The sequence below is a fragment of the Ruditapes philippinarum genome, unplaced genomic scaffold, assembly GCF_026571515.1.
Source record: "Ruditapes philippinarum isolate M1 unplaced genomic scaffold, ASM2657151v2 ctg71_1_1_1_1, whole genome shotgun sequence".
Lineage (NCBI taxonomy): Eukaryota > Metazoa > Mollusca > Bivalvia > Venerida > Veneridae > Ruditapes > Ruditapes philippinarum.
The window spans coordinates 216762-244560 of NW_026863691.1; the positions used below are offsets into that span (position 1 = coordinate 216762).

Consider the following 27799-nt stretch of genomic DNA (forward strand, 5'->3'; position numbering starts at 1 on the left):
CAAAGCAGTGTGTCTGAAACAGAGTTCTTGTGCATTGTCATATTAATTTCACGTCAGATGTACACAAAAAATTCAAAAATTAATAAAATTAACTACGGTAATCTGAAAATATGGCAATTTGAATATTATTGAGACATAGTTGACTACTGGTATATACATGATTAATAAATTAATAGTTTTATGACTACTTGTTTCAACTTTGGGAAATATGACAGACAGTCTTGTGGTGAAAACATGATTGAGATGTAGTTGTATTACAAAATACACTAAATAATGAGCTGGTCCCATGATTAAAATAATGTTAATCTTTATGCATGGTACATAAATCAATAAAACGTAATGCTCTGTTCATGTGTTTGATTTGTCATGCTTTCAGAACTGGTCAATATGAGTTTGAAACATCTTAATATTTAATTTATTATAAAAGTGGAAAAGCCATTTCAACAGAACTTGGTTAGACTTCACAGAAGACTGGCCTTATTCTAAATGGCGTAAACAACAACACTTTTGCTGCTAGCACACTAAGTTTTTAACACACATGTATATGACTAAAATAAACTCAATATTTGCACTTTATCTTATGGCTGTGTGAAAGTTTAAGCATACAATGACTACTTCTAACCTATCTAAACAATATATTTAACAAAATACAAAATGGCACAAAAAAAATAAAATCAACAACTTCAAAATAGTTTATACAATCTGCACTTTCTCCATGTTCCATGTATATCTGAGAACACATTTTATCTGAACACTATTCTTTACACCAACAGCTTGTAAAATTTCAGCAAACTTTATTACTATTCAAATTCAGCAAACTTCATTAACTATCCAAATTCAGCAAACTTTATATTAACTATCCAAATTCAGCAAACTTTATATTAACTTACCAAATTCAGCAAACTTTATATTTTATCCAAATTCAGCAAACTATCCAAATTCAGCAAACATATCTGCTTTCCAAATTCAGCAAACTTTATATTAACTATCCAAATTCAGCAAATTATCCATATTCAAATTGAGCTTGTAATGTTTACCAAATCTTAACAAGCTGGTGACTGATGTAAACTTTAATGAACCCCAAAAAAGAGATCTGTTTCTCTGACCCCTACCCCCACCACTACCACCAAATAAAAAGGAGGCTAGGTAGGTATATAATTTATATCTATACATAATAAAGTGCAATACACATATTGTAACAATTTTTTTGTAAAAAGGGAAGGCAAATACAAAGTCTTGGGCTGGTTAAATTGGGTAGGAAGGGAGACCCAGAAAAGAACTGGGTTTTTTTCTCTTGAGCACTGTATATTTTATGAGACAAAAACAAGAGAGTTGCACTGCTTTGAAATAGTTTGCACAGTTTACCATCTAGAGTTCTATTTTACACCTATAACTTTTTAAAACCTAAACCAGAAGTAAACCCTTGTAACAATAATCAATAAAAAAATCAAGTAAATTGTAAAACATTATAAACAAAAAAATAACTTAAATCACTAGGTAATAAAAAAAACCCACAAAACATGAAGCTCATTGTGAAAACTTTCAGAATTGTAAATCTTACATCTCTAATAAAAAATATTTCCAGTGAAATTACTGGAATTGTTGAAGAATAAAAAAACACCCAAAAAACCTAACAATTATTGCACATGGAATGAAAATATATCAGAATAAGATAACAAATTCCATGTCACTTAAATAACAACAATATCACAGTCTGTGACTTCTGTTACATAAGTAATTCTTTAACATATAAACACCATAACAGTCCAAGAGACAATAGCAAAAATATCTTGATAAATAGTGTGTGCAACCAATTAAAACCAATTAATACCCAATTTAGAAAGAAATACATACAGCAAATAGTATTTTATGTATTTCATTTGAGTTGGATCAACTTAAATTTTACATCACAGCTAGTTTAGCTAATTAATTGTAGAGTTTCTTCATAATAAATATTCTGTACAAAAATTTCTCATTCATTTATTTTTCAATCGAGTGTAATCACAAGAGAAAGTTTAAAGGAAAATAATTTTGAGTAAACCAAAATGAATTATACAAAGAAATAATGCAGTTTGTGTTCCTTCTTAGATTGAGTATACATTAAATAACAACATAAATTTATTGTGATAAGTGAATAAATATAACAATAGAACTAAACCACTCTTGATTAACTGCTCGCCTAAACCACCTGTTCATCCCCTTCCTGTGGTATCTGTACAAACTCAGCTTTCCTTGTTCTTGATTGTCTGAAAATACACAGTGAAATATAATATAAATAAATGCACATTACATGTTTATAACAACAGAGCTGATGATGAATGTACATTTCACACCTTGCAAACTTACGCTGCACTTCAAAATTGCGGTGTAATAAAAAAATGAGCAAACTGCGTTTCCAAGATAGAGCGGATGCCAATTTAAACAGCTAATTTTGTAAGTACATGTATTGTTTATATTTCTGTCTTCTTATTCATTTAAGTTGAATTGTTTCAAAAAAATCATTCAATGTAGTTCCATGTAGGATTCAATATTCAACAATTTGTTGTTCACTTCCTCAGGTGAAAAAGTTCTCCCGAGTTTAATTTAATTTTCTTTTCACAACAGTTCAGATCATTGGAGGCCTTCAACAATCCTATGTTAACTACACTTGTAAATTTTTTAATACAACTTATATAAATTAGAAGACAAAAACATAAACAATACTTACAATTACCATTTTTCAGTACATAACAATTTTGAATAGGAGCGTAAGTTTGTCAGGCATGATGTGGAAAGACATATCTAGCAGCTACTAGCATAGTTGTTTCTTATATTATATTAAGCATTACATGTTGCATATAGGATTTGTTGAGTAAAACAGTTTCACATCACACCCAGCCTATAAACCCTACATGTATCTCTGATGAATTTATCTATTGAACTCATCCTGCTTTGATATAAGGAAAGGCCATACCGGTAGATTTGAGATCGTTCTTCAAATTTTAGATTATTTAGTTGTTTTTTTGTATAATTAAGATCTAACGTGTTACAGTACGATGACTGTACCCTCGGTAATAAACAAAACATTCAACAGCCGAATCGTGAATAAAATGCTAATTTAAATATTTTAATTTTAACAAATTTAAAGAGAAGGAGATAAAAATAAAAAGCCATCTACCAACATAATGTTTCCTTTCCTGTATTGTAAATAAAATAGGCTTGCTTTATTATATATAGACATACTTTATATACAATGCTTTTTATATCAACAATATCTACATGTCTATTATATATATTGTATATATTATCTGACTATATATCACTCTATAATGCTATGTATTAAAAGAAGAAAATAAGGTTCATTTGAAGGTGCATTTTAAGCTATATAATACAGTACATATATATAAGATATAAAAACTTTAATATGTCATCAGAGCTAGTTTTCCATAAAGCTGGGGACAAGAAAAGGGAACTACATGTACATTGTATTTTCATCTACATAAATTGTTATATATTGTCTATAATGATAATTATGCTTTTCATGTGATAAGCTTCTGGAAGGTATTAGAAATAAAGCATTATATTCTGCTAAATTTTGTGTAATGGACTTGCCCTGCTTTGAATTTGGATCAGTCCATTAGTGGTTTAAGGGATTTCAATTGTAGGAAAATACAATTAAGTAGTCAGCAGTGTAGAGCCTGGTCAGGTAGTACAGATATTAGTAGGCTTGCTTGACTGTGTTCTCCTGACTAGTTTGGCATTACGGTTTCAGCTTTTTAACGGCTAAGTAAAGATGGGCATTCTTCAGTTTGCATGTAAGGAAAGATATAAAAGAGTGCTGATTAATAATTTCTATACTCCTAAAGCACTGTAGTATTAACAGTGGTTATTGTTATGCTGAAGTTAAAGCTAGAATAAAAGAAAATATATGAAATAGGTTAATGTATTCATTATTGAAGAAGAAAATCAAATGAATATACATTGAAGGTGAACAAATGAAAGATTATCGTTATGTCAATGTAAAACCTGATCTTGTCAAACAAGTTTGAAACAATGGTTATGCCATTTTCCTTTACATGTCATGATCTAAACACAGCTGTCTGAAGTTTATATTTTCCTAATCTATTGTTGATAAAATGTCTTTATCCCTCTCAATGTTGATAACAAATTTTTATAAGTACATATAAACCCCTTACCTGCTGTATTTGAAAATATTTATGTCACCACCTTAGTGCAATAACTTATTAACTCATATTTATTTTAGAAGGAGTTAACTTGTTACTGCACTTAAGGTGCTGATGTGTGCTTTGAATTTAAAACAGTCTAGTATGAGTTTTACTGATTTTAATACAAAAATATAAATTTTAGATATATATAGATTAAACAGAAAGTAACATAACAACAATATAGAGCTTGGTCAAACTGCACAGATAATGCATGCTGGCTAAGCTCTATAATAGTGGTAAAATCTAATCATTACCATTTCCAGCAGGTTACGGGATCAAATTTGGCAAGATATGGAATCTATCAAGTTACTTCCTTTGTAATGAATAATTAAAGATATAGAGAATAAAATATTTTAAGCAAAGATTATTTTAATAGCTATAGTTGTGTTAATAGAAAAAAGGCACACAATTTGTGTTAATAGAAAAAGAAACCCTTCAAACATGCATCCAACATATTCTTTCCAACTAAAGCCATGCTTCAAATATCATCAGCATTAGTTTTTTCATCCTCCTCTTTAGTAAATGCTTTAGCTCTGACCTTGATAATTATAATTATACCTCTACCACCTGGTTTTCTACTATTTATATTCTCTCAGCAAGCAGAAGAAACATATGAGCCCCGCCACGACAAAACCAATATAACGGGTTTGAAACCAGCATGGATCCAGACCAGCCTGCGCATCTGCACAGTCTGATCAGGATCCATGCTGTTCGCTTACAAACTCTATAACATGTAGAGAAACTGATAGCGAAAAGCATGGATCCTGATCAGACTGCGCGGATCCATGCTGGTGGCAAACCCACTATGTTGGTTTTGGCATGACGTGGCTCATATGCTGATTGTGTTAGACCATTTCCTTTCTAAATATCATTTCAACATGCTGATGTTAATTTCTTTTATTCTGTATTGCCTTTCCCCTTAATGAAGTTGATGATGTTTTGTTTATTTAACTTCTAGAATTACTTCTGATTTGGGAGTATTTCACTAATGTGAAATTAGGAGAATATTTGTGCCAATGTTCCCAGGAATATGTACCAGTACTGCCTTAATTGTTCTCCATGAATACTACTACGTTCTTAACAATAGTCTATTTACAAGGGCAAATTCTATCATCTATCTTTACAGTCACTCTCAATTGATGACAAATAAGCCATAAACTGTTAAGAACCTAACTTGTTTGGTCAAAAAAGTTAACCTATTTATCTTCAATGGATTGAGGATGAAAATGCTTTCCCATAAATGTATAAACATGATTTCTTCCTAAAGGAACAAGGTTAAAATGGTTCCAGTGTATACAAAGGCATACAAAAGGTACGAAGGTATATAAAGACAATGGGACTGAAAGGTTCCAACATACCCAAAATGCTCAAATAGGTTAAAATTTTTCAGATGTACCCAAAGGCATAAGGACCAAAAGATATCATATATCATTGTGACTCAGCCATATTCCTTAGTTAAAAAATAAGGAATATGGATCTTTAAACATTAAAATTATAACAAAAACCTTCTGAATGGAAAAGACCCTACTTCCTTCAATATATTTCTATAAGAAATACTGGGAGACACCTGTTTTTTTAAATGTAAATACTTAAGTATACATGTAAAATAAATATGTGTATAAATATATATGTGTGTGTGTGCTTGATATTAAATTCAATAGTATGAAAAAATAAAATATATATAGTGCCCTTCAAACCATACCTCATTTCAAATTGCCCTAAGTGGTAACGAAGAAAAACCCTTAGACTGAATATACCTGAAGCACAGATTAATAATGGCTACATAGAAAATATGAAACATAAACATCGCAACAATTTTTGAGAGACATTTCTGTCACATCATTTTCTTGACATTTTTTTGTATGTCCAAATAATACAACTACTTATGTAATATGTTTTATTTGCAAATAAAGCGTTCCAAATACGTGTGCTGAAGAAAGTTACAGGGATTTTAAAACAGGTAAATCATTCATTACTGGTAAACAGTTCAACTCATGCTTAAAAACCAGAGCACCATGTTAATCTAAACTAAATGATATTTTATTTTCAATAAATGAGCCGTGTCACGACAAAACCAACAAAGTGCGTTTGCGACCAGCATGGATCCAGACCAGCCTGCGCATCCGTGCAGTCTGATCAAGATCCATGCTGTTCGCTTACAAACCCTATTACAGGTAGAGAAACTGATAGCGAACAGCATGGATCCTGATCACACTGCGTGGATGCGCAGGCTGGTCTGGATCCAGGCTGGTCGCAAAAGCACTATGTTGGCTTTGTCATGACACTGCTCATATTTTGTTTTTCAACTTTTACCAATTATGATATCATTATTTCTATACAGCCATGTAAGTTCCTCTTTTCCTTCCAGGCATACACATACAATACTGATATTTATTTAAATTATTAACGCCTTTTTATATATTATATATATATCTTACCAGGAAAGGGCCAATATGTTGATAGCTGGCAAACACAAAATAGTGAGATAATAACTTTTGCCTCATCTTTCTTTTAAGAAACAGTAAATTCTACGTAAATGATTTTCTATGCAGTAAATTACAAAATGCCATGAAAATACTTAACACAGCATATGCATGTATCATGCCTTTAACATTTATAATATTAGTTGTGAAGATTTTTGACAGGTTATATGGCCCTATATAAATTGCTGTGTGAATTTATAACAAAGCCACTAGGCAAGGGTTATATTGCAAAACAATTGTTTATATACAGCCATATAACCTGTCAAGAATCTTTATAATGAAATTACAATACATGTAACACAAACTTCATTCATTGAGAAAAAAAGGAATTATGTGTACTGCATAAATTGTGTACAGCTGTGAATATGGTATATATATTCAATGAAAAGCCATGTTACAAACATGCAGTTTTATAACATAAGTAAAATATACGTGCATGATTTTTAAGTTAACATTAAACTGTAATTATGTGGACTTTTCCCCCCATAATTTTCTACAAAAGACTAAACCTAACTGGTAATGCTTTTTTTTAAACTTTTTATAAGGTCATGACAGCATCATTATAATATTACTTTTTCAAATTTATTGTTTCTAACCAATCAAAAACCTGAGAAAATTGTTATATAGCTATGACCCTGGTGGTAAGTTTAATGCAACCTTAGGATAAAAATCAAAACATTGGGTCATAGCAAAATGAAAAACAGACACATTCATAATTAACCTCTCTTCATATGCAGCTTTGAGCATAATGCACCAACCTTCATACTTACCATACACATTTCACTTTTATTTTCTAAATTGAGTGTGACCAACAAGATCAACTCAAAACTTGGCTACAGAAACATGACAAAAAGTTATTCAATACTTCTAAGTAATTCTAGGAAAAAAAAAATTCCACTGATAATAAACTATTTTCAATTTTTGTTTTACAAATAATATGGTTGTCATAACATTTCATTGCTCATTCAAAGCACAGAGTTTCTTCAATCAAAATTAAATCAAAACCAGGTCAAGCCTTTTTAACTTTTTTTATCATAAATCTACACTAAAATCAGAATGTTCTTAAGAAATAAAAATTTAAGTTTAAAAAAAATTTAAGGCACCTGAAAATAACAACACCTTTATTCTAAGATATATATTTATAACTCTTTTTTGCCAAAATCTATAAAATTGCTTGGAAAAAACAGATAAAACTACTTGTTAAAGCATAAACTATCTACAATATGTAGCTATGTTTAAAGAAATTATTCAGAAGAGGGAAATTAAAAGCCAAAGAATTTTACTGGATAACATATTTACAGGGTTCAGGTAAATCATCCATCATTAGCTAGCGAAAACTTCGTATATTTCACCACATTCTGACTTTAAAGAGGCCTTCAGCTATTCTAAGGGTTAAATATGTTATTTTTAGATAAATCTTTCCATATAATTGTCTTATCAAAAGAATTAAGGTGGAAAATGAAATTTGCCGCTGATAAAATACATAAACAATAAGGAAACCTCTTGATACCTTTAATGTACCAGTCTCCTCTGTAAATGTAAATTAGTAGAGCCATTGATTTGTTTTCCGATCTATTTTTATCTATCAAAAAAAAAACAACCATCACTGGCGCCCTATAAATAACACTCTGCTGTTTTTAAGTTGACCTAACAGTGATATAATGCACTTTTCCACGATACAATTAGTGAAATACTAAGTTTGAACAATACAGAATTGTTTTTCTAATAAAAACTGAAGGCCGCTTTAATGATAATCAAATAGGCAATGAAATACATCAGGCTGACAAGAAAATAAACTTGTTTGCAAATTTTTAATTTATTTTTTTGCTGGGTTTTTAGTTAAATGCATCAACCTTGTAAAGACCAAATGGTGACTTTCCAATGAAGACATCAGGGGCCTCTTTGTGCATTATTTCAGGCAAGAATTTCCACTAGAGAATTACCACCAACCTTTATAAAGCTGATGTATTTTGTTAGATTCAAATTTAAGAGCTTTAAGGTGCATTCAATTCAAATTCAGCAACCTTATTCTTTTAAGCTCCTGATGTCTGAAGTTTACTCATAAATTCAAGCTTCAGATGGATGGAATTACCTTAAATTAAACAAATCAACCCTCTAAAGGTTAGGAGGGTCCTTTCATCTACAGACAACCCCTTATATCTCACCTTTATGGTTGAATCAACCTCATTATATATATAGCCTCCAAATTTCTTTAATTTCAGGCTGCTAAATTATAGTAAAACAATCAAAAAACAAAACTTTTTAAAAGCTCCAAGTATTATGAATCCCACAAACATGTGACAAACCATAAATTGTAAGACCATGATTAGTTTCTAGCTTGCAAATGTGTAATTAAATCATGTATACTAATAAGTATGATACATATACATGTATAAAGTGCATAAATCTATAAATACATTACTAGCTTAACATACAGGGATGCAAATATTCCATACTGTACAATAAGAACATTCAAGACAAACATTACAATAGCAATGTCTAAGATATTTATTAACACTTACTGGTAAAGCCAATGCTGGAATACTGTTGCCAACAATAGGAACGCTACACAGCATTGAAATATGACTGCCATATCAAGATTCTGAAATAACAAAATACAATGTCTGAAATATATCTGCCATATCGAGATTCTGAAATAACAAAATACAATGTCTGAAATATGACTGCCATATCGAGATTCTGAAATAACAAAACACAATGTCTGAAACAAATCTGCCATACCGAGATTCTGAAATAACAAAATACAATGTTTGAAATATGACTGCCATATCAAGATTCTGAAATAACAAAATACAATGTTTGAAATATGACTGCCATATCAAGATTCCGAAATAACAAAATACAATGTCTGAAACATATCTGCCATACCGAGATTCTGAAATAACAAAATACAATGTTTGAAATATGACTGCCATATCGAGATTCTGAAATAACAAAATACAATGTCTGATATATGTCTGCCATATCGAGATTCTGAAATAACAAAATACAATGTCTGAAATATGACTGCCATATCAAGATTCTGAAATAACAAAACACAATGTCTGAAACATATCTGCCATACCGAGATTCTGAAATAACAAAATACAATGTTTGAAATATGACTGCCATATCAAGATTCTGAAATAACAAAACACAATGTCTGAAACATATCTGCCATACCGAGATTCTGAAATAACAAAATACAATGTTTGAAATATGACTGCCATATCGAGATTCTGAAATAACAAAATACAATGTCTGATATATGTCTGCCATATCGAGATTCTGAAATAACAAAATACAATGTCTGATATATGACTGCCATATTAACAACTAGAAATGTGTCATCATGCCACGGATGCCCCCGCATGCAGCCAAAATTTCAGATGGTGCATTAATTATTTTTTTCATTTTAAGTTCAAAGCCCTTAAAACTTTTCAATGTTAACACAAACCATTTTCATACAATGTTCAAGGCACTGAAATTATTCAGTCTTAACCTTTTAAAAATAGCATATTGCATATTTGTAGCCAAAAAAATGGCTAAAAGTATGAGTGCTGAAACTGAAAGTTCAAAATATTTCCAACATTCAGGTAAGATAAGTTTGTCTAAAATCATTGAACCATGACCAAATTCAAACTTAAAGTGCTTATTCCTAAGATGTATCTATATTATTTTCAAAGTGAAAGGGGCATAACCCTGCCAAAAATCATCAAACCATGACCAAATTCCAACTTGACCTGCCCATTCCTTTGACATATCCATATGTCAAATTTAAGTTGAATATGTAACACTGTTGGGTAGATAACGAACAGAAACTGTAAATTTCATATTATTTTCAAAGTGAAAGGGGCATTACTCTGCCAAAAATCATTGAACCATCACCAAATTCGAACTTGGCCTGGGCATTCCAAAAACATACCCATATGTCAAATTTGAGTTGAATGTGTTGTACCATTGGGGAGATAATAAACGGAAACTGAAAATTTCATATTACTTTCAAAGTGAAAGGGGCATAACTCTGCCAAAAATCATTGAACCATGACCAAATTTGAACTTGACCTGCGCATTTCTTTGATGCATCCATATGTCAAGTTTGAGTTGAATGTGTTGTACCGTTGGGGAGATAATGAATGGAAACTGAAATTTCATATCATTTTCAAAGTAAAAGGGGCATAACTTGCCAAAAATCATCGAACCATGACCAAATTCGAACTTGACCTGTATTTTCTCACTCATGACATATCCATATGTCAAATTTGAGTTGAATGTGTTGTACCATTGGGGAGATAATGAACGGAAACTGAAATTTCATATTATTTTCAAAGTAAAAGGGGCATAACTCTGCCAAAAATCATCGAACCATGACCAAATTCGAACTTGACCTGTATTTTCTCATGACATATCCATATGTCAAATTTGAGTTGAATGTGTTGTACCGTTGGGGAGATAATGAACGGAAACTGAAATTTCATATTATTTTCAAAGTAAAAGGGGCATAACTCTGCCAAAAATCATCGAACCATGACCAAATTCGAACTTGACCTGTATTTTCTCATGACATATCCATATGTCAAGTTTGAGTTGAATGTGTTGTACCGTTGGGGAGATAATGAACGGAAACTGACAATTTCATATTATTTTCAAAGTAAAAGGGGCATAACTCTGCCAAAAATCATCGAACCATGACCAAATTCAAACTTGACCTGTATTTTCTCATGACATATCCATATGTCAAATTCGAGTTGAATGTGTGCAACCGTTCTTAAGATAATGAATGGAAACTAATGACGACAGAATGACGGAAGGACGGAATGACGGAACAGGGTAACACTATATGCCCCAGCCATTACATGGCAGGGGCATAAAAATACAATGTCTGAAATATGACTGCCATATCGAGATTCTGAAATAACAAAAGCACAATGTCTGATATGTAACTGCCATAAACAATTGTAACATAAAAGTAATACATTGTGGGAGCAGGACTGACAATTCTAGATTCTAAAATATACAATGTACAGCACTAGAATATGTCTTTAAATTTTATATTCTAAAATACAGCACTGCATTATTAATTTGTTGAGTTCCACATTTTCTGTATCAACTAGATGAAACACTATGAAGAATTTATAGCTAATTTCTAAGACAAGGCTTTAGTAACTTTTCTTTTTGCATTTGAAACTATAATTCAGTATTCTTAAGCTATACTTTCCATAAATTTCTAAAATTTACCAGAAGCACTCAATTTATTATCATATTTACAATTCGTAAGTGTATGTATTTAATACTAACTTAAAGTACAAGGCTACTATATTAGAAAATCAACTTAAACTCACTGAATTTACACATTATAAGCATTGTATACATTGGTATGACATATTCAATTGATCAAAACAATATACATACAGCGATGACAGACTAACTTTTTAAAAAAACATAGTGAATATAAATCTTACCTGTAGAAGGATGAGCACGACAATGAAGTTTAATGGAATTCTAAAGAAGTTCATCACAGTTGCACGTGCTGAAATAAACATAAAATGTATTCTTTATAATGGTAATTCATTCAAATTATTAAAATTTGCCACTTTAATGAAAAGTTGTTTTTTTTTAAGAGTGTGGGGCGTTTTTTTCTTTTGTTTTTTAGTGTGTGTGGGGTGGGGATGTTACTTCTGTAATGCAACATGGCATGCAACAAAAGAAAGAAGTCTCTAATAATGCTTTTGTGTGAAAATTTAATTTTGCTGAATGCAATAATTTATATTTATATAATTGTCTTCTAATTCATACAATACATTCAAAGGAATACAAAAAAATAACACCTATATAAAATCCATTATATTCTACTATGTATTCTATTACCAAATATTCAAGCAGAACATGTTATTAGTATTTCAAATATTCAATATCTTAAAAGTAATGTAAGAAAAGGTATATGAATATCTTAAAATGTATAAAGCTATATCTGATAAAATATTTTATAAAGATTAAAAAATACTAAAATCATGTTGTTTTCATAACCTAATGTTTGTTGAAAAATTTGTAACATAAAATCTCTACAATTATTCAATATATGTAAACAGACTAAAATGTCCCGAAACAAAATATTCCGCTTTTAATTTAGTAGGTTTGGTAATAATTTTAAGCATGACCCACTCACTTTCAATAAATAATATATAGAATGAGTATACACACAAGTATCTTTCATTCTAGGTATTTTGTAATCATTTTAATCACAATAAAAACCTAAAAACCATGATTCTACAATCTACAGACAGTAAATATATAGCTTTATATACTTTAATGACATAAAAAACTTACTTTCTTCAGGGACATATTTCCCCCTCATGGTACTCATGGATGGCCAGAACATACCTACACATACTTCAAACACTAGGAATGCTATGAAAATGACAAGCTGGTTCTGTAAAAATAAAATATATATAAATATTTCTACCGTGTGACTAACGCAGTAAGGGGTATTTGACCTCTTTTTGTTAATTTGTATCGAATGTAGTTGCCGTTTGCAATGTGTTACCTATTTACCTATTCTCAATTTCAATTTAATTTTATTTACAATAACACTCAGTTTGTATAATTTACAAAAACATGAGCAAATCAAATATGTTAACATATAAAAGAATTACGTCACTGTGATGCTTTCACTTAAAGCATGCTGTTTTAAAGAATTCAAAAGCTTCTAGCACTGTGGCTTCAAAATCAAACAAAGCCCCTGTTTATCAATGTTGTATAATTTATACTTACACCAGCAAATAAAATAGGCGTGGCTAATGTTAAAGCAGCTACAAATAACACAGGTCTGAAATAATATAATGAAACAATACATATGTATCTGCATAATCTGCATACAGGCTTTCATTCTGTTGTATACATAACATCTACAAAACAATTATTTTTAGGTTTTCTAAAAAAAAATCATATATATTTAATATGTAGGCGTTCAGTCATATAAATTTAATATAGTTGTCTCCCTTTGACCATTTCAACTTGTTTTTACTATACTTGCAAAACAATGTTTGTTAATAATGTCATACCCTGCAAAATTGATTATGGACTGATCTTATTTTGCTTTTGAGTCTGTTCTTATTTCATGCAAGTAATTTTGATATAAAATTCTTAAATTAACCATCCAACAGTTTACAATCTCATCAGACTGCAATGGTAAGCTGGCATAGAATAAAAACAAGGATGTAAACTTACCTCATAAAAGACTCTGGTGTTGTATATTTCATTAATAATTTAAAAAGTGACGATCCTATCATTATTGAGACCTGGAAAACACAAAAATTAATTGCTTGATACATATAAACGATGCTTATCTCTTTGCTGAAAAAATAGGGCAATAAAAGCCACCATTATTTTGTAATGTTTTTATTCTATGTAACAATTTTAAGTGAATTTTTCAAAGTATGATTAAGCTGTAAAAATATCATTCAGCTGATATTTACCATAAAACTTGCAAATATATGACCATATAAATATATGACCATATTTACCATAAAACCTGTAAATATATGACCATATTTACCATAAAACCTGTACATTTATGACCATAAAACCCACAATATATGACCATATTTACCATAAACAAAACCCCTGTAAATATATGACCATATTTACCATAAAACCTGCAAATATATGACCATATTTACCATAAAACCTCTACATATATGACCATAAAACACACAATATATGACCATATTTACCATAAAACCTGTAAACATATGACCATATTTACCATAAAACCTGCAAATATATGACCATGAGGTATGGTGGGTGCACTATCCTCCGAATCCAAGTCACGTGTTTTATATTGCGGGGCAGGTGGGGTCAAAGCAGGTGTCCACTCTAATACAAAGACGTACATAGAACCTTCAAACAGAGACTGGATCAGGCCAAGACATAGCACCTTATAATCTACAAATATAAACGAGAACAACTTAATAAGTCTTAATATTTATATCACAAAAAAGACAAATGAATAAAAAAATGTGGAAAGGGAGGTAAATCTTTAAGAAAAATTGAATAAAACACATTTTATCTAAGAAAATAATAAAGATTGTTACTGACTTTATTTATTTAAATGTGTCACAATCAAGATACAGGACCTTAAACAAGTTCTGTTAAATCATTAAGACATATATTAAAATAGTCTGTGAAAATCTTATAAAATGAGCTTTATCAGATTTCTAGTACAAAGTGTGTCTATATGAAGAAAACAATGATTATAAGATTCTTTTTTAACACATGATAATGCCAGAAAGTGAAAACACATCACCCAACTCCCTGCAAAACACCACCATTTCACAGGCCATTTTCATATTAAACTTATTTATTACATGTATGAAGCAATATAAATTGGTTAATGTCATTAAAAACAAGCAATGCCTTGTTATAAAATATGTTCACATTCAAAAATACTCTAAAAATTAACAAGTTTTGATATGATAAATCGCTATGTTTGTGAGTATGTACAAGTTAATTTATGTACCTGATTTTATAGCTTGGACAGCATTCTGCATGGATTTGGCAACATTTATACTTTGATCACCATAGTTTTCTGGCCAGGTGTATATCACAATACCACACATCAACATCAAAATAGTCAGTGATACATCAAATGGTGCCCTGAAACATTTCATAACATATCTTATTAATTTTATACACTTTTTCACACTCAAACTTACAGGTTTTAAGTAAAAGCATATAAAAAGACCATGACTGACATCTCACATTCAAATACAAAACTGGATAGATGCTTTTCCAAAGCAATTATTACCTCCCCTAGTTGCCATTTTTTTTTTGATCATTCCCAATATGTCATATGCTTAAGATAAGATAAAAATCTCTCATAATTCAATCATCTTCAAGAAAACTGATAAAATTCTTTAACATATTGGTGCTATAATAATATCTTGCTGCATATGTAAACAAGAATAAGAAATTCACGTAAATCAGCTTTTTTATTGTTTTTTTTTTCTCCTATTTTGTCAATTATATTACCGGTATGTACAATATTGACCCCAGAAATGACTGCCACTTATATCAAGAGAGGTAAATAAAACTAAACATTATAAAAATAATGAACTAAATTAAGAACCATCAACATATAGATATAAAATCTTCTATGTTACAAGTTCTTAATTTAACACAAAGCAACATTTTACTCATTTTTTCATTATCAAGTTGAGCTGAATTGATACTATATTTCAAAAGTTTGGCTGTTAAAATGGTCATTGACCAACAGTTGATATTGAAAATGTTTATGATAAAATATCAATCTGTCTAAAAAGAGTGCCCCACTTGTTTTATAATAATATTTATAGAAATTTCCTTGGGCCATGTGAGTTATTTATTGTTCATGTAAAGTTAATTATAAAATTGTAAAAGATTATGGCACAATATAAACTCATTCTGACTTTCAGCTATTCACTCACCAAATACTCTTAGACTGGCATAATGCCATTTTAATAATACATGTATGTAGGTCAAAAATCATATTTTATTCAAACTTTACAATTATACACAAAAGTATAAAAATAGCCGTGCATTTTAATAAGGCTGATAATATCTGTATCATCTTAATGTTGTTTAGTATAGATGCCATGTGGAAATAATACGCTTAGTCTCCTCTCTGCAGGAAGCGTTAAAATTTTCATTTTCTTTAACATTTTTTCCTAAATTTTGACCAACTGTCGGAACGTCAAATCTTGCGTATTGTCCAATTCCCAAACCAAAATAACACTTTTTTTTCTCATTAAAAAAATATTATTAATAAAATTCACAATTGCAAAATAAACTAAGTATAGGTTAGAGTGCATATTGGGTGTTCTTCGTAAATAAGAAAGCTAAAAAGGAGCGGAGCTTGCGAAGCGACTGTAGCTTTCTTATTTACGAAGAACATCCAATATGCACTCTAACCGGCTTAGTGCTCCGCCCACTTGCGTTTTATAATATAAAACGTCCAGTTTATATAAAATCTGTTCTATTAAGATTTGTAACCTGAAAATTTGAAAAATCCTCGTAGGTGATTGGCTTAAAAAAATGACGAGCACTAAGATCTGATAAAATCTGGTTTGACTCTTTTATTTCCAGAAAGAACAGGTCATAATTATGACCATACCAATAAATAAATCTTTCAAAAGCCATGTCAACTTTTGTCAACAATTTCTTTAATTTCCCACGATGCCACATTTTATTTTCCAATTTAAGCTAGGAGTATTTTTCCGAAACAGCTGAAAAAAAGCCCTTAACATTCTGATTAGTTGTCTCAATTGGCAATCTTAAACAATTAAAAATTTGAGAGATATAAAAATGTCAAGTTCTCGTCACTGATCTATACTTTTTAAACTACGTTCTTGTATGCACTAAATTTCATTTTCCTAAGCTTGTTTAACATGAATGACTTCATGGTAGATCAACCATAAAACTATGAAAAATAAAAAACTATTCATGAATACTATGATTTTTCCCCTCTATACACATTTTGTTAAATATTGTCATAAACAGTAGAAAACATAAAAGACACTAAAACATCTCAATATTGCTTTAAATATCTTGTATTTGTTATAATGGGATAAACTTGCTAAAAAATGGTATTTTGCTGCTTGCAATAAATTTTTTGAAGTTTCAGTATTAATTATTAATTGTTAAACTCTTAAGTGTACACAGGCTTTATTCTTCCCTTGTAACTAAAGGTAAACTGTGGCATTCCCAATGCCAGAACATAATTATCTTTTTTTTCTTCCCAATTGTTAACCTGCATTTATGTTGTTGACTTTCGTGGAAAAAATATTATAAGTTAGTAAAGTAAGTCATTATAAGTTAGCAAAGTAAGTCATACTCAATAAGACTTATCACCCTTGTTATCCCACGCCAGTATAATTGAATCTGACAAAAATTAATTAAAAAAAACTTACACAAATCCAAACATATCAGCAAAATACTGGGCTACTATACCAGCTGTGATGGCAACCAACGAGTTTCCTAGAATGGCATGACTGAAGACATTACCAAGAAGTTCAGAATCATAACCTCTCTGAAATATAGGTCAATTATACATGTTTATATATTAATTTGCATTGAAACATTAGGTCTTAATTGTTGGGAAATTATGTTTACTATATACTTATAAATGATATATTGATACAGTAAAAGGTAATTTTTCTTTTTCCGTATTTTCGTCGATTCTATTTTACACTCAGAGGAACATATTTTAATTAAATTCCATGATGTCTTGCCAGATTACAGCCAATACATGAAATTTAAGGGGGAGTTGAACATAAAATTCAAGTTTTTTTCCCCTATAAATACAGGATTTTTTCATTTTGTGGTATGAAAATTATCATATTTTATTTGAGGCTACAGTACTGCCTCTCATTAAATACTAATTTTCATACTACTGAATAAAAACAAATCCTGTTATTATAGAAAATATCCTTTATATATTTGGTGAAACAAGGGAACAATGCTGTAAGAACCTACAAAACAAGAGGGCCATGATGGCCCTAGATCGCTCACCTGACTTATCAAACTCATCCAAACAATTGCCGATGCTGCTCGCGAACGACGCCGCTAGTAGCCACTAGAGTGTTAACAAGATTTTTCTATTTTTAGCTCCTGTGACCTAGTTTTTCATCCGAGATGACCCATGTTCGATTTATTCCCAGCAATTTGATTTATTCCCAGCAGTTCGATTTATTCCCAGCAATGACCTAGACAAGCATTCTGACCAAGTCTCATGACAGGTGAGTCAAAAATGTGACCACTACAATGTTAACAAGGATTATCCATATTTGAGCAGTGCGACCTAGTTATTTAACCCAGGTGACACATATTCAAACTTGACCTAGAAATCATCAAAACAAACTTTCAGACCAATTTCCAGGATACTTGGATCAAAACAGTAGCAACTAGAGTGTTAACAAGATTTTTCTATTTTTAGCTCCGGTGACCTAGTTTCACATGCAATTTCGAACTCATCCAAGCAATTACCTAGACAAGCATCCTGACCAAGTTTGATGATAATTGAGTCGAAAATGTGACCACTAGAATGTAAACAAGGTTTTCCCATATTTGGGCGGTGTGACCTAGTTTTTCATCCAAGATGACCCATGTTCGATCTTGACTTAGAAATCATCAAAACAAACTTTCAGACCAATTAACAGAATATTTGGATCACAACAGTAGCCACTAGAGTGTTAACAAGATTTTTCTATTTTTAGCTCCTGTGACCTAGTTTTTCATCTGAGATGACCCATGTTCGATTTATTCCCAGCAATGACTTAGACAAGTTTCCTGACCAAGTTTGATGACAATTGAGTCAAAATTGTGACCACTAGAGTGTTAACAAGGTCTTCTATTTTTGCTCCTGTGACCTTGTTTTTCATCCGAGATGACCCATGTTCAAACTCATCCGAGCTATCACCTAGACAAGCATCTTGATCAAGTTTGATGATGATTGATGCAAAAATGTGACCGCTAGAGTGTTAACAAGGTTTTTCTATTTTTAGCTCCGGTGACCTACTTTTTCATCCGAGATGACCCATGTTCAAACTCATCCGAGCTATCACCTAGACAAACATCCTGACCAAGTTTGATGATGATTGAGGCAAAATTGTGACCTCTAGAGTGTTAACATGGTTTTTCTATTTTTAGCTCCGGTGACCTACTTTTTCGTCCGAGATGACCCATGTTCAATCTCATCCGAGCTTTCACCTAGACAAGCATCTTGACCAAGTTTGATGATGACTGATGCAAAAATGTGACCGCTAGAGTGTTAACAAGGTTTTTCTATTTTTTGCTCCGGTGACCTACTTTTTCATCCGAGATGACCCATGTTCGAACTCATCCGAGCTATCACCTAGACAAGCATCTTGACCAAGTTTAATGATGATAGATGCAAAAATGTGACCGCTAGAGTGTTAACAAGGTTTTTCTATTTTTAGCTCCGGTGACCTACTTTTTCATCCGAGATGACCCATGTTCATACTCATCCGAGCTATTACCTAGACAAGCATCTTGACCAAGTTTGATGATGATTGATGCAAAAATGTGACCGCTAGAGTGTTAACAAGGTTTTTCTATTTTTAGCTCCGATGACCTACTTTTTCATCCGAGATGACCCATGTTCGAACTCATCCGAGCTATCAACTAGATAAGCATCCTGACCAAGTTTGATGATGATTGATGCAAAAATGTGACCGCTAGAGTGTTAACAAGGTTTTTCTATTTTTAGCTCCGGTGACCTACTTTTTCATCCGAGATGACCCATGTTCGAACTCATCCGAGCTATCGACTAGATAAGCATCCTGACCAAGTTTGATGATGATTGAGGCAAAAATGCGACCGCTAGAGTGTTAACAACTAAATGTGAACGGACGACGGACGACAGACAATCATCGATCCTAAAAGCTCACCCTGAGCATGCTCAGGTGAGCTAAAAAGTTTGCCTTTATATGGACCAACAGATGTAACTCAAAGCAGAATGTTAACCACTTGTATTGCAAAAAACCCTGATTCAGTCAAAATACATGTACATGTATGTTGTTTTTTCTAATTATATTCAACTATATGTCAATTTTAGCACATATAATACCTCAACAAATGACCTTTTATAACTAAAAACATAAATTTTAGACATGTAGTACATGGGTTTTTTTTTACAATAATTGAAATCTGTCTATTTGAAAATATCTGTAAATCAATATCTAGCAGCCTCAGGCTTAATTTCAATATATTTTGTGTAAACTGACTTAAATCTTGGACTCTTAGGTCATATTAAGTTATATTTATGAGCACAAAACATGTTCATCATGCATTTTCACAACGCTTGTCAAATAAATGCCCAGAGCCTAATGTCAAACAGATGCAATCTGAACACAAATGTTCATTTAATTCAAAATTTCCTTGACAGAAATATTTTACCTCATAATTATACAACACTTAAATTTATTATTCAAATATTACTACACATATACAGTAAATTCTAGACTTCTATATCAACATTTAAAAACTTTTTTTAGATGTAAAATCATGAGTTATAATTTGGTATTAAAGATATATCCACCTTTAAAGATAAAAGATTTATTGCAAAGATTACAATAAAACCTTATATCAAACTATGTTATATAAATCAAATTAATTTAAAGCATATATTGGTCACATGACTAATATATTACCAAGTAAAACCCCTGAAATGCTAACAAAGATAGTGACTTGCTTATGCCATGATATTGCCATCATAAAGAGTCATATTAGTAAAACTATTATGAAATCAACAGCTAGATTCAGAGATATTTTCTATCTTTTTATTATATTTTTTATATTTGGGAAAAATTACCCATATATAAAGCAGCACAAAATCTCAACATTATAGTGAAATTAGTTGAGAGTAAGAGCCAGGTCATCCTGCATATCAATGCAATCTCACCAGACTGTAGAGCATAATAAACTGATCAAAATCCAAACATTTGAGACACTCCTGACTGAGAAGGTGATCCTAAGCGAACAAGTTATTTCCTTTATTGATACTGAATGTTAACCCATACAGGAAGTGACATTACGTTAATAACATAAACAAATATTTTGTGCAAAAGTAACAGAAAATGATGTCGCGCCAAATCTACAACACTATCACATATTTAAACTGAGTAAGAATTTAATGTAACAAAAAAATAACAACATTGACATCAACAGAGGTAACCACACTGTTAAAAGATTTCTGCATCTCAATTAATGCATGTTATGTTTGAGCACAACTGGGGTCTTTATGAATTTGTAAACCTGTAAAGCTGACACGAAAAAGGTTTGGAAATCATTAATCTCGGAGCTTTCATTATTACATAACTTCAATAAACTTTGTCTATGATTCAACTTGATGTAATATAATATATTGTAATATATTTTTACCTTATTGTGCTCATAGACCAGCCAAGATTCAAAAGCGCTGTATAAAATAGATGTTGCTGTTCCACCCAGTAGTCTTCCCAACATCAGTATCCAAAAATTGTTGAAATGCTGAAGTATAAATAGATAATTGAATAAAACCAACAATAGTACATGTATATTTCAATATGAACAATTTGACATAGCAAATAACCTGTACTTTGTTAATGTTGAAGCCTAAATGCCAAACTATTAATAAATCTGCTGCAAAATCACTACAGTGGAATTTCACTAAACCATCCAATCATGGTTAAAAACTTAACATTGATCAACTTATCGTTTACCTCACAGCCACATTAAATGAACAAAAAACCTTAACTCTAAGCTTGCTTGGTGCCAACAGATTCTACTCATGTGACCAGTACAATGCAGACCAACATCTCATGGCACATCTGTACTATCTGATCATGGTCTGCATTGTTCACTTTGTAGCCAATTCATACATTGTATTTTGTATTTCAAAATTTTTTCCTTAAAATGATGAATGGCTTTGTCCAGTCTGAAAGATGGAGAAGTACATTCAAGAAATTCAGAAGGTTAAGGGTTAACATTGTTAAATCTGCTAAGAAACAATGTAGAACGAGTTGTCTATTACAATAAAAGTCAATGTTAAAACAGCCTATGTTACATGTAATTACCAAACAAACTTACCTTGGTTATACATGCTGCTCCATATAAGATTCCATACAGAATACAATTGTTTCTTCTTCCACTAAAAAATATTAATATTACATATAAAATAGTCAATAATGAAGAAGATTTGCTATGATGTGTAAAACGAAAGCCACGAAATATTCTGACAAATTGAAAACTAGGTTTTCTGCAAATATTTAATATATTACCATGTATACACGTATGTGAATAGGAAAAAAAAGAGAGGAATAATTCTACCAAATATGATCATACACAAAATCATTTATATAAGTGGTTCATAACAATAGGGCACATGATGATAGTCATGGACTCATTTTGTGAAAATTTGGTAGAAATCTATTTAAAATGTTTAAATTTGAAGTGAGGAAAATATTAATTTCAATAGACTTACTCTTGGTTTCCCCCAAGCTAATTCAGGGTACAAACAAATTTAAAAAGGTACTGTTAGTGCAACAGGTCGATTAATATAATTCATATAGTAGTGCACTGTGAAGCTTTAATGGTAGACGCTTTTTCGTACCAGGAGATTAGCTTAGAGAAAACCCACATTTCCCAAGTTCTGGATAACATTCATCGACAAAGTAAGTTACAAGTATAAGTTTGAACTTGTGTAAAATGCATTGTCTAACATGTACAGATGTAACACTTTACAAAAGGGCCTTTTACATGCAATGCATCATGCAATTGTATAAAATCCCGTTCCACCAACCACAGCAAATAGTTTCCTGGGACTCATCCCCCCCATTCTTAACCTATGAATAATATGAAAACTTCAAGTTCACTTCAGTATAAAGGTTGTACTTCAACTTGTTTAACCTCACACCTCTCATTCAAGAAAATATTTAACCATATCTCTCAACAATCAACATGGCTAAAATGTGAAGATTTCTGAGACCTTGAATACAGTATCTTGATAAGAAACTGATAAATTTGACTACAAGTTGAAAGATGGCCAGTGTAATATGATAAAAAAACAATACATAGATAAGCTATGGAAATCAGTTCTACATAAAAATGTAGTTTCATTAAGTGGGGTAAATTAACCAGCCATATTATTTTATGTACCGGAACTTAATTACATTCATCAAACTGTTTTTTGTATGACAGCAACATACTCAAAATATGATAATGGAGAAATTTTGCTTTGCTAGGGAAGAAAACTCTGAATTTCTGCAAGGAAGCTGTATACATGTACATGTACTCAAACATTTAATCTTTCAGGAATCAAACTCACAGCATTTCAAAAAGAAATTTGACATCATAACCATAACCTAGGTTTGACTTTACAACTATAACCTAGATTTGACAACCTATCAACCAATAAACAACAAGTTTCCTAAATGAAACATTTTAAGGTAGACAGACTTTGCTGTCATTACTGATATATTCTAACTTCATGTACATGGTATTGTAACATTAATCTTTATTCTAATTTTGGCTGTATTTAAGGTATTTCAATTTATCTAAACCTAAAATACCATGGTTACCTATTACCCTTAAATATGTACATACATGTTAATACACCTACATGTACATTGTAGCTGTTCAACACTTTCATATAGTCTACAATCATTGAGCAGGAACTACTTTATCTGTCAATGTTATTATCACTTTGACCTTTGACCTGTACATCAAACTAAACAGGTATTCTCACAATCATTAGCAAGTAAGCAAAATGCCTTGCACAATTATTGTAAATCAAAAACCAATACAAATAAAGAGTCTCTTTGACCTTGACCTTTGCTCCATTAAACAAAAAAGGCATTAAGGGTTTTTCCTGGTGACCACAGACAGACAAATTATGAACATTTTTGTGCACTGCATATTAAATTTGATCTCAATTGTAACGCATATTAATGCGAAACATAAATCTGTCAAGAAAAGCTAACATTTAATCCTTACTCTCTATGGTCAATAACAACTGTTGCAAAGATAAAGATTCTTAATTAATATACATACAATAGAGAGATTATCATGTAAATAACAGATTAAAAGAGATGCTGAATCTATAACAGCTGTTATTAATAAGTTATTTTATGATTTATCTATCAAGTTCATCATTATCAAGTGTTTTTCTTTTACATTATTGTATATTGACTATTAATTATATGACAAAAGAGTAACACCAACAAGCTTTGTAGAGCTGAGGTGATATATAAATCACTAAAAACAACATGTACCACCAACATTTAACATTATAAAATTCAGACAGAAACATTAATTATGAGAAAAATGAAATATCGATGAAAATGAAAAAAAGATCATCTGTAAGTGACATGATGTGATCTTTATTTTTATATATAATAATATTGATTCAATTAATATAAAGTAATACTTCAAAGAAGACTCATTACACAAGCTGTTAATAGTTAACAGCTGTCATCTCCTGGTTTATTTATACTAGTGAGATAACAGATGTATTATTGTCTCATAAGACTATTAACCAAAACATAAGTCAGAACTTAAAACTTTGCAACATCACACCTATACAATATAGGTCATATACAATGTAGGTCATATGGTGTCTTTCCAGCTTTATTGGTGGTGGAAGCCCTAAAAAGCCCCTCTGTGCACTATTTCAGGCACAAACGGGCATCTGAGTAGAACCACCGATGCTCTGTATGCTAGCTGGATAACTTTCTCACTACATGTAAAAATCTGAAGATGCTAGCACGGCTCGAATCTACAGTGGTCACATGCAAGTGGTTTGAAGTCAATGACCTTAACCCCTCAGCCACAGACGCCCTTCCAAGACAATGTATGTTCGTATAAAAGTGCTGGATTTTTTTGGTATTATAGTAAACTAATGCAAGTACTGGAATATGATTGACTTGTTGGGTTAAAAATAAAATAGAGTGATGACCATTGTAGTACTGCTTTCTTTTTATGAAAATATTTATTTAATAAATTGCTAAAGGTTATTCATACATATATGCATAAAGGTTTTAGTTAGTACAGTATTTGTCTAATGAAATTTGATGATTTATAGTACTCACAAAAATCATAAAGTGTCTTTAGAAGTTAAAGTTCTCACCTAACTATTTACATTAATATTTCTGGTCAATGATTGGTTGATAAAAAAGGATACAGTCATTACAGTGTGGTAAAGTTAATTTTCAAATTCAAATTTAACATTAAAAATCATTCCACCAAAAAACCCATTAAATATGTGCAAGTACTTGAGGTACTTATCACTCCTGTAACATTTCATTCAAATTGCATTAGAAGTATAAGAAAAGTAGTCCAGATACACTTTAAAAATTAAAATCATTAAAGGGCCACAACTCTCACAAAAATTAATGAACCGTAAAATGTGGAAGATATGCTCATGTAAGCATATTAAACATGTCAAGGTAGCTGTCTCTTGACCCAGGTAACATGGGTGCTGCTGCAAGACCTACTTTGTTCAAAACCATGTTTCCTCATATGACACCAGTAATGGTTGATTCAAGGAAGCAGACTCTAGCTAGCTTACAAAAATTACAACCAAGCTGAAATAATAATGTTTAAGTTTAACAAAATCGCATTATAACAAAAACAATAAAGCACTTACTATTTATCAGCAAATGACCCAACAACTGTACCCACAATCATACTGGAGCCAAAGCCAGCCACAAACAACACCTCAATCTGATGAGTACTCATGCCATAGCTAGCATACAGGGCATACACATGGGGACCTTGTAACCAATCTCCAGCTGCAATTATCAATAAAATATCATAAATGATAATGCAATGTTCAAGTTTAAGAGAGATATTGCAAGAGATGTTGCGGACTGAATAGTTGTAAACTATTGTAGACATGGGCTCAGTGAATTTTTGTTGCTGATACTTATTTTTTAACTTAGGAATAAGATAGAAGTGTGTACTTCCTGAGCATAATATTGAAGGATTTTAAAGAACCTTTCACTGACATTGTGGCTTTTCAGTTATGGATTCATTACATCAAGAAAATTTGTATGTCTTTACTAAGTTTCTGATTTACAAGGCAGCATAAAAGAATCAATTCCAATAAAGACACCAGTTGTGCACATTGAGTGATAGCGGTGGCCTCGTGGTTAAGGTGTCTGCCTCTCAAACCAGGGATCATGAGTTCGAACCCTGGGTCACGACCATGTTTCTTCATATAACACCAGAACTGGTTGGTTCCAGGAAGCAGACTCGAAAGCAATTAATGTAAGTTGCAAGAACTTGTTTCGCAATCGAGCTTTAATAAATATGTTTAAACCAAGTACATGTAACTGCTTCACAACCAAACTTCCAACTGTATGTTAAATTTCAACATGCATTTATTTAAATGTAAGGAAATAAGAAACAGTTGTACTACAATAAAATCAAAATAATTACACTAATGATAAAATTATGCAAATTTATATTCATAAAAGGATAATCTTAAGTTAAGCATATTACCATATTTTACAAATAAGAACAAGACATGATAAGGAATGAAGCATCTATATTATACAACTTACAAAGATATTTTTTTAACAAATACATGCCATGTTTTAACTTTATTTCTGTTCAACTATAAATATTTAAGTATATAACCGCCTCCCAGTCATAGTCAGAATTGATTGTTCGGGAGTAACATGTAGATGTATATCCTCAATTATAATTATTAATGTATTGATGTCATTCATAAGAAAATACTGTATAACATACTTGAAGTTAAATTTTTTTTTTTTTTGCATAATTCTAATTTAAAGGTAATTTGACACTAATGGAATTTTTGCCATATTGTTCTTTGTAAAAAAAAAAGAATTGCAAATAATCACACAAATGTCAAATTCATATATAAATAGGCCTTAACTATTTCCTAATTCAGGAGTTATAAACTTCAAGACATTAATAGAATTAACGCTAAAAAGTTATAAATAAACAGTTCAACGAGTTTGTTTATTAATATTACCCATGGCTAAAAGATAAACAACCAAATAGGTTCTTTGAAATTGTTGAAATCCGGCATCTGTGACGGCCTTAGTCTTAGATCTTGTGTAAAAAAATAATAGTGCACAAAATATACACAATATATAAAATCCTCCGAGAAATATATTCATGATGTTAACAGCTTAGATTCACACGCTGAAAGAATATCCTATCGTTTAAACATGTCTAATGTTATCGGTAAAGTTGACAAGTTCTCGCATCACTTCATCCGGTGATATCATAACGTTTCATCCTTATGGATGCCGTAATTAACGGTCAAACACCACTAATTTTTAGCAAAAACGGAAAATGTTATGTTTGTTTTAATTTTCAAATGTTTGTAGGCTTTAAATATATAGGCAAATAAACCATTACTAAGTTAGTAAGGAATATCAAAGCTTTGATATATTTTCTCACAATAAAAGCAAAAAATCCCTAAAGGTTAACCCGTTTATATACCCCAGTTTAATGATAACATAGCTCATGCATACCACGCTTCGTTTACTTTAAAACAAATTATGACAACTTTTCGATGGTATATAGTTTGATTTTATTGAC

The 27799-nt window shown here is 31.1% G+C and overlaps 1 protein-coding gene across 4 annotated transcripts; it reads right to left on the bottom strand.

Annotated features, from left to right (window-relative positions):
• Positions 1–928: 928 nt before the first annotated feature.
• On the bottom strand, positions 929–27506 carry LOC132723016 (molybdate-anion transporter-like). Of its 4 annotated transcripts, none has more exons than XM_060707665.1 (14): positions 27225–27506; positions 25869–26013; positions 22313–22373; positions 21626–21733; positions 17635–17753; positions 15207–15343; positions 14454–14632; positions 13916–13986; positions 13460–13514; positions 13016–13118; positions 12151–12218; positions 9211–9290; positions 8854–8914; positions 929–2246 (listed from the first exon to the last, which is right to left on the bottom strand). In XM_060707665.1, the coding sequence occupies exons 1-14, from the start codon at positions 27370–27372 to the stop codon at positions 2223–2225; spliced, it is 1359 nt and encodes a 452-aa protein (XP_060563648.1). In that variant the 5' UTR covers positions 27373–27506; the 3' UTR covers positions 929–2222. The 4 variants fall into 4 exon arrangements, with proteins under 4 accessions (XP_060563648.1, XP_060563651.1, XP_060563652.1 ...); XM_060707668.1 differs by lacking the exon at positions 8854–8914 and adding an exon at positions 5908–5962 and having other exon boundaries at positions 27225–27505; XM_060707669.1 differs by lacking the exon at positions 8854–8914 and adding an exon at positions 6644–6668 and having other exon boundaries at positions 27225–27505.
• Between the last annotated feature and the right edge of the window lie 293 nt (positions 27507–27799).

Excerpts from the sequence above, each read along its gene's own strand:
- LOC132723016 (XM_060707665.1), bottom strand. The coding sequence starts at position 27,372 with ATGAATATATTTCTCGGAGGATTTTATATATTGTGTATATTTTGTGCA. Across the intron at positions 21,734-22,312 it reads GAGCAGCATGTATAACCAAG|CATTTCAACAATTTTTGGAT; the intron begins GTAAGTTTGTTT and ends TTTATACTTCAG. Across the intron at positions 13,987-14,453 it reads ATATATTTGCAGGTTTTATG|GTCTCAATAATGATAGGATC; the intron begins GTAAATATGGTC and ends TGTGTTTTCCAG.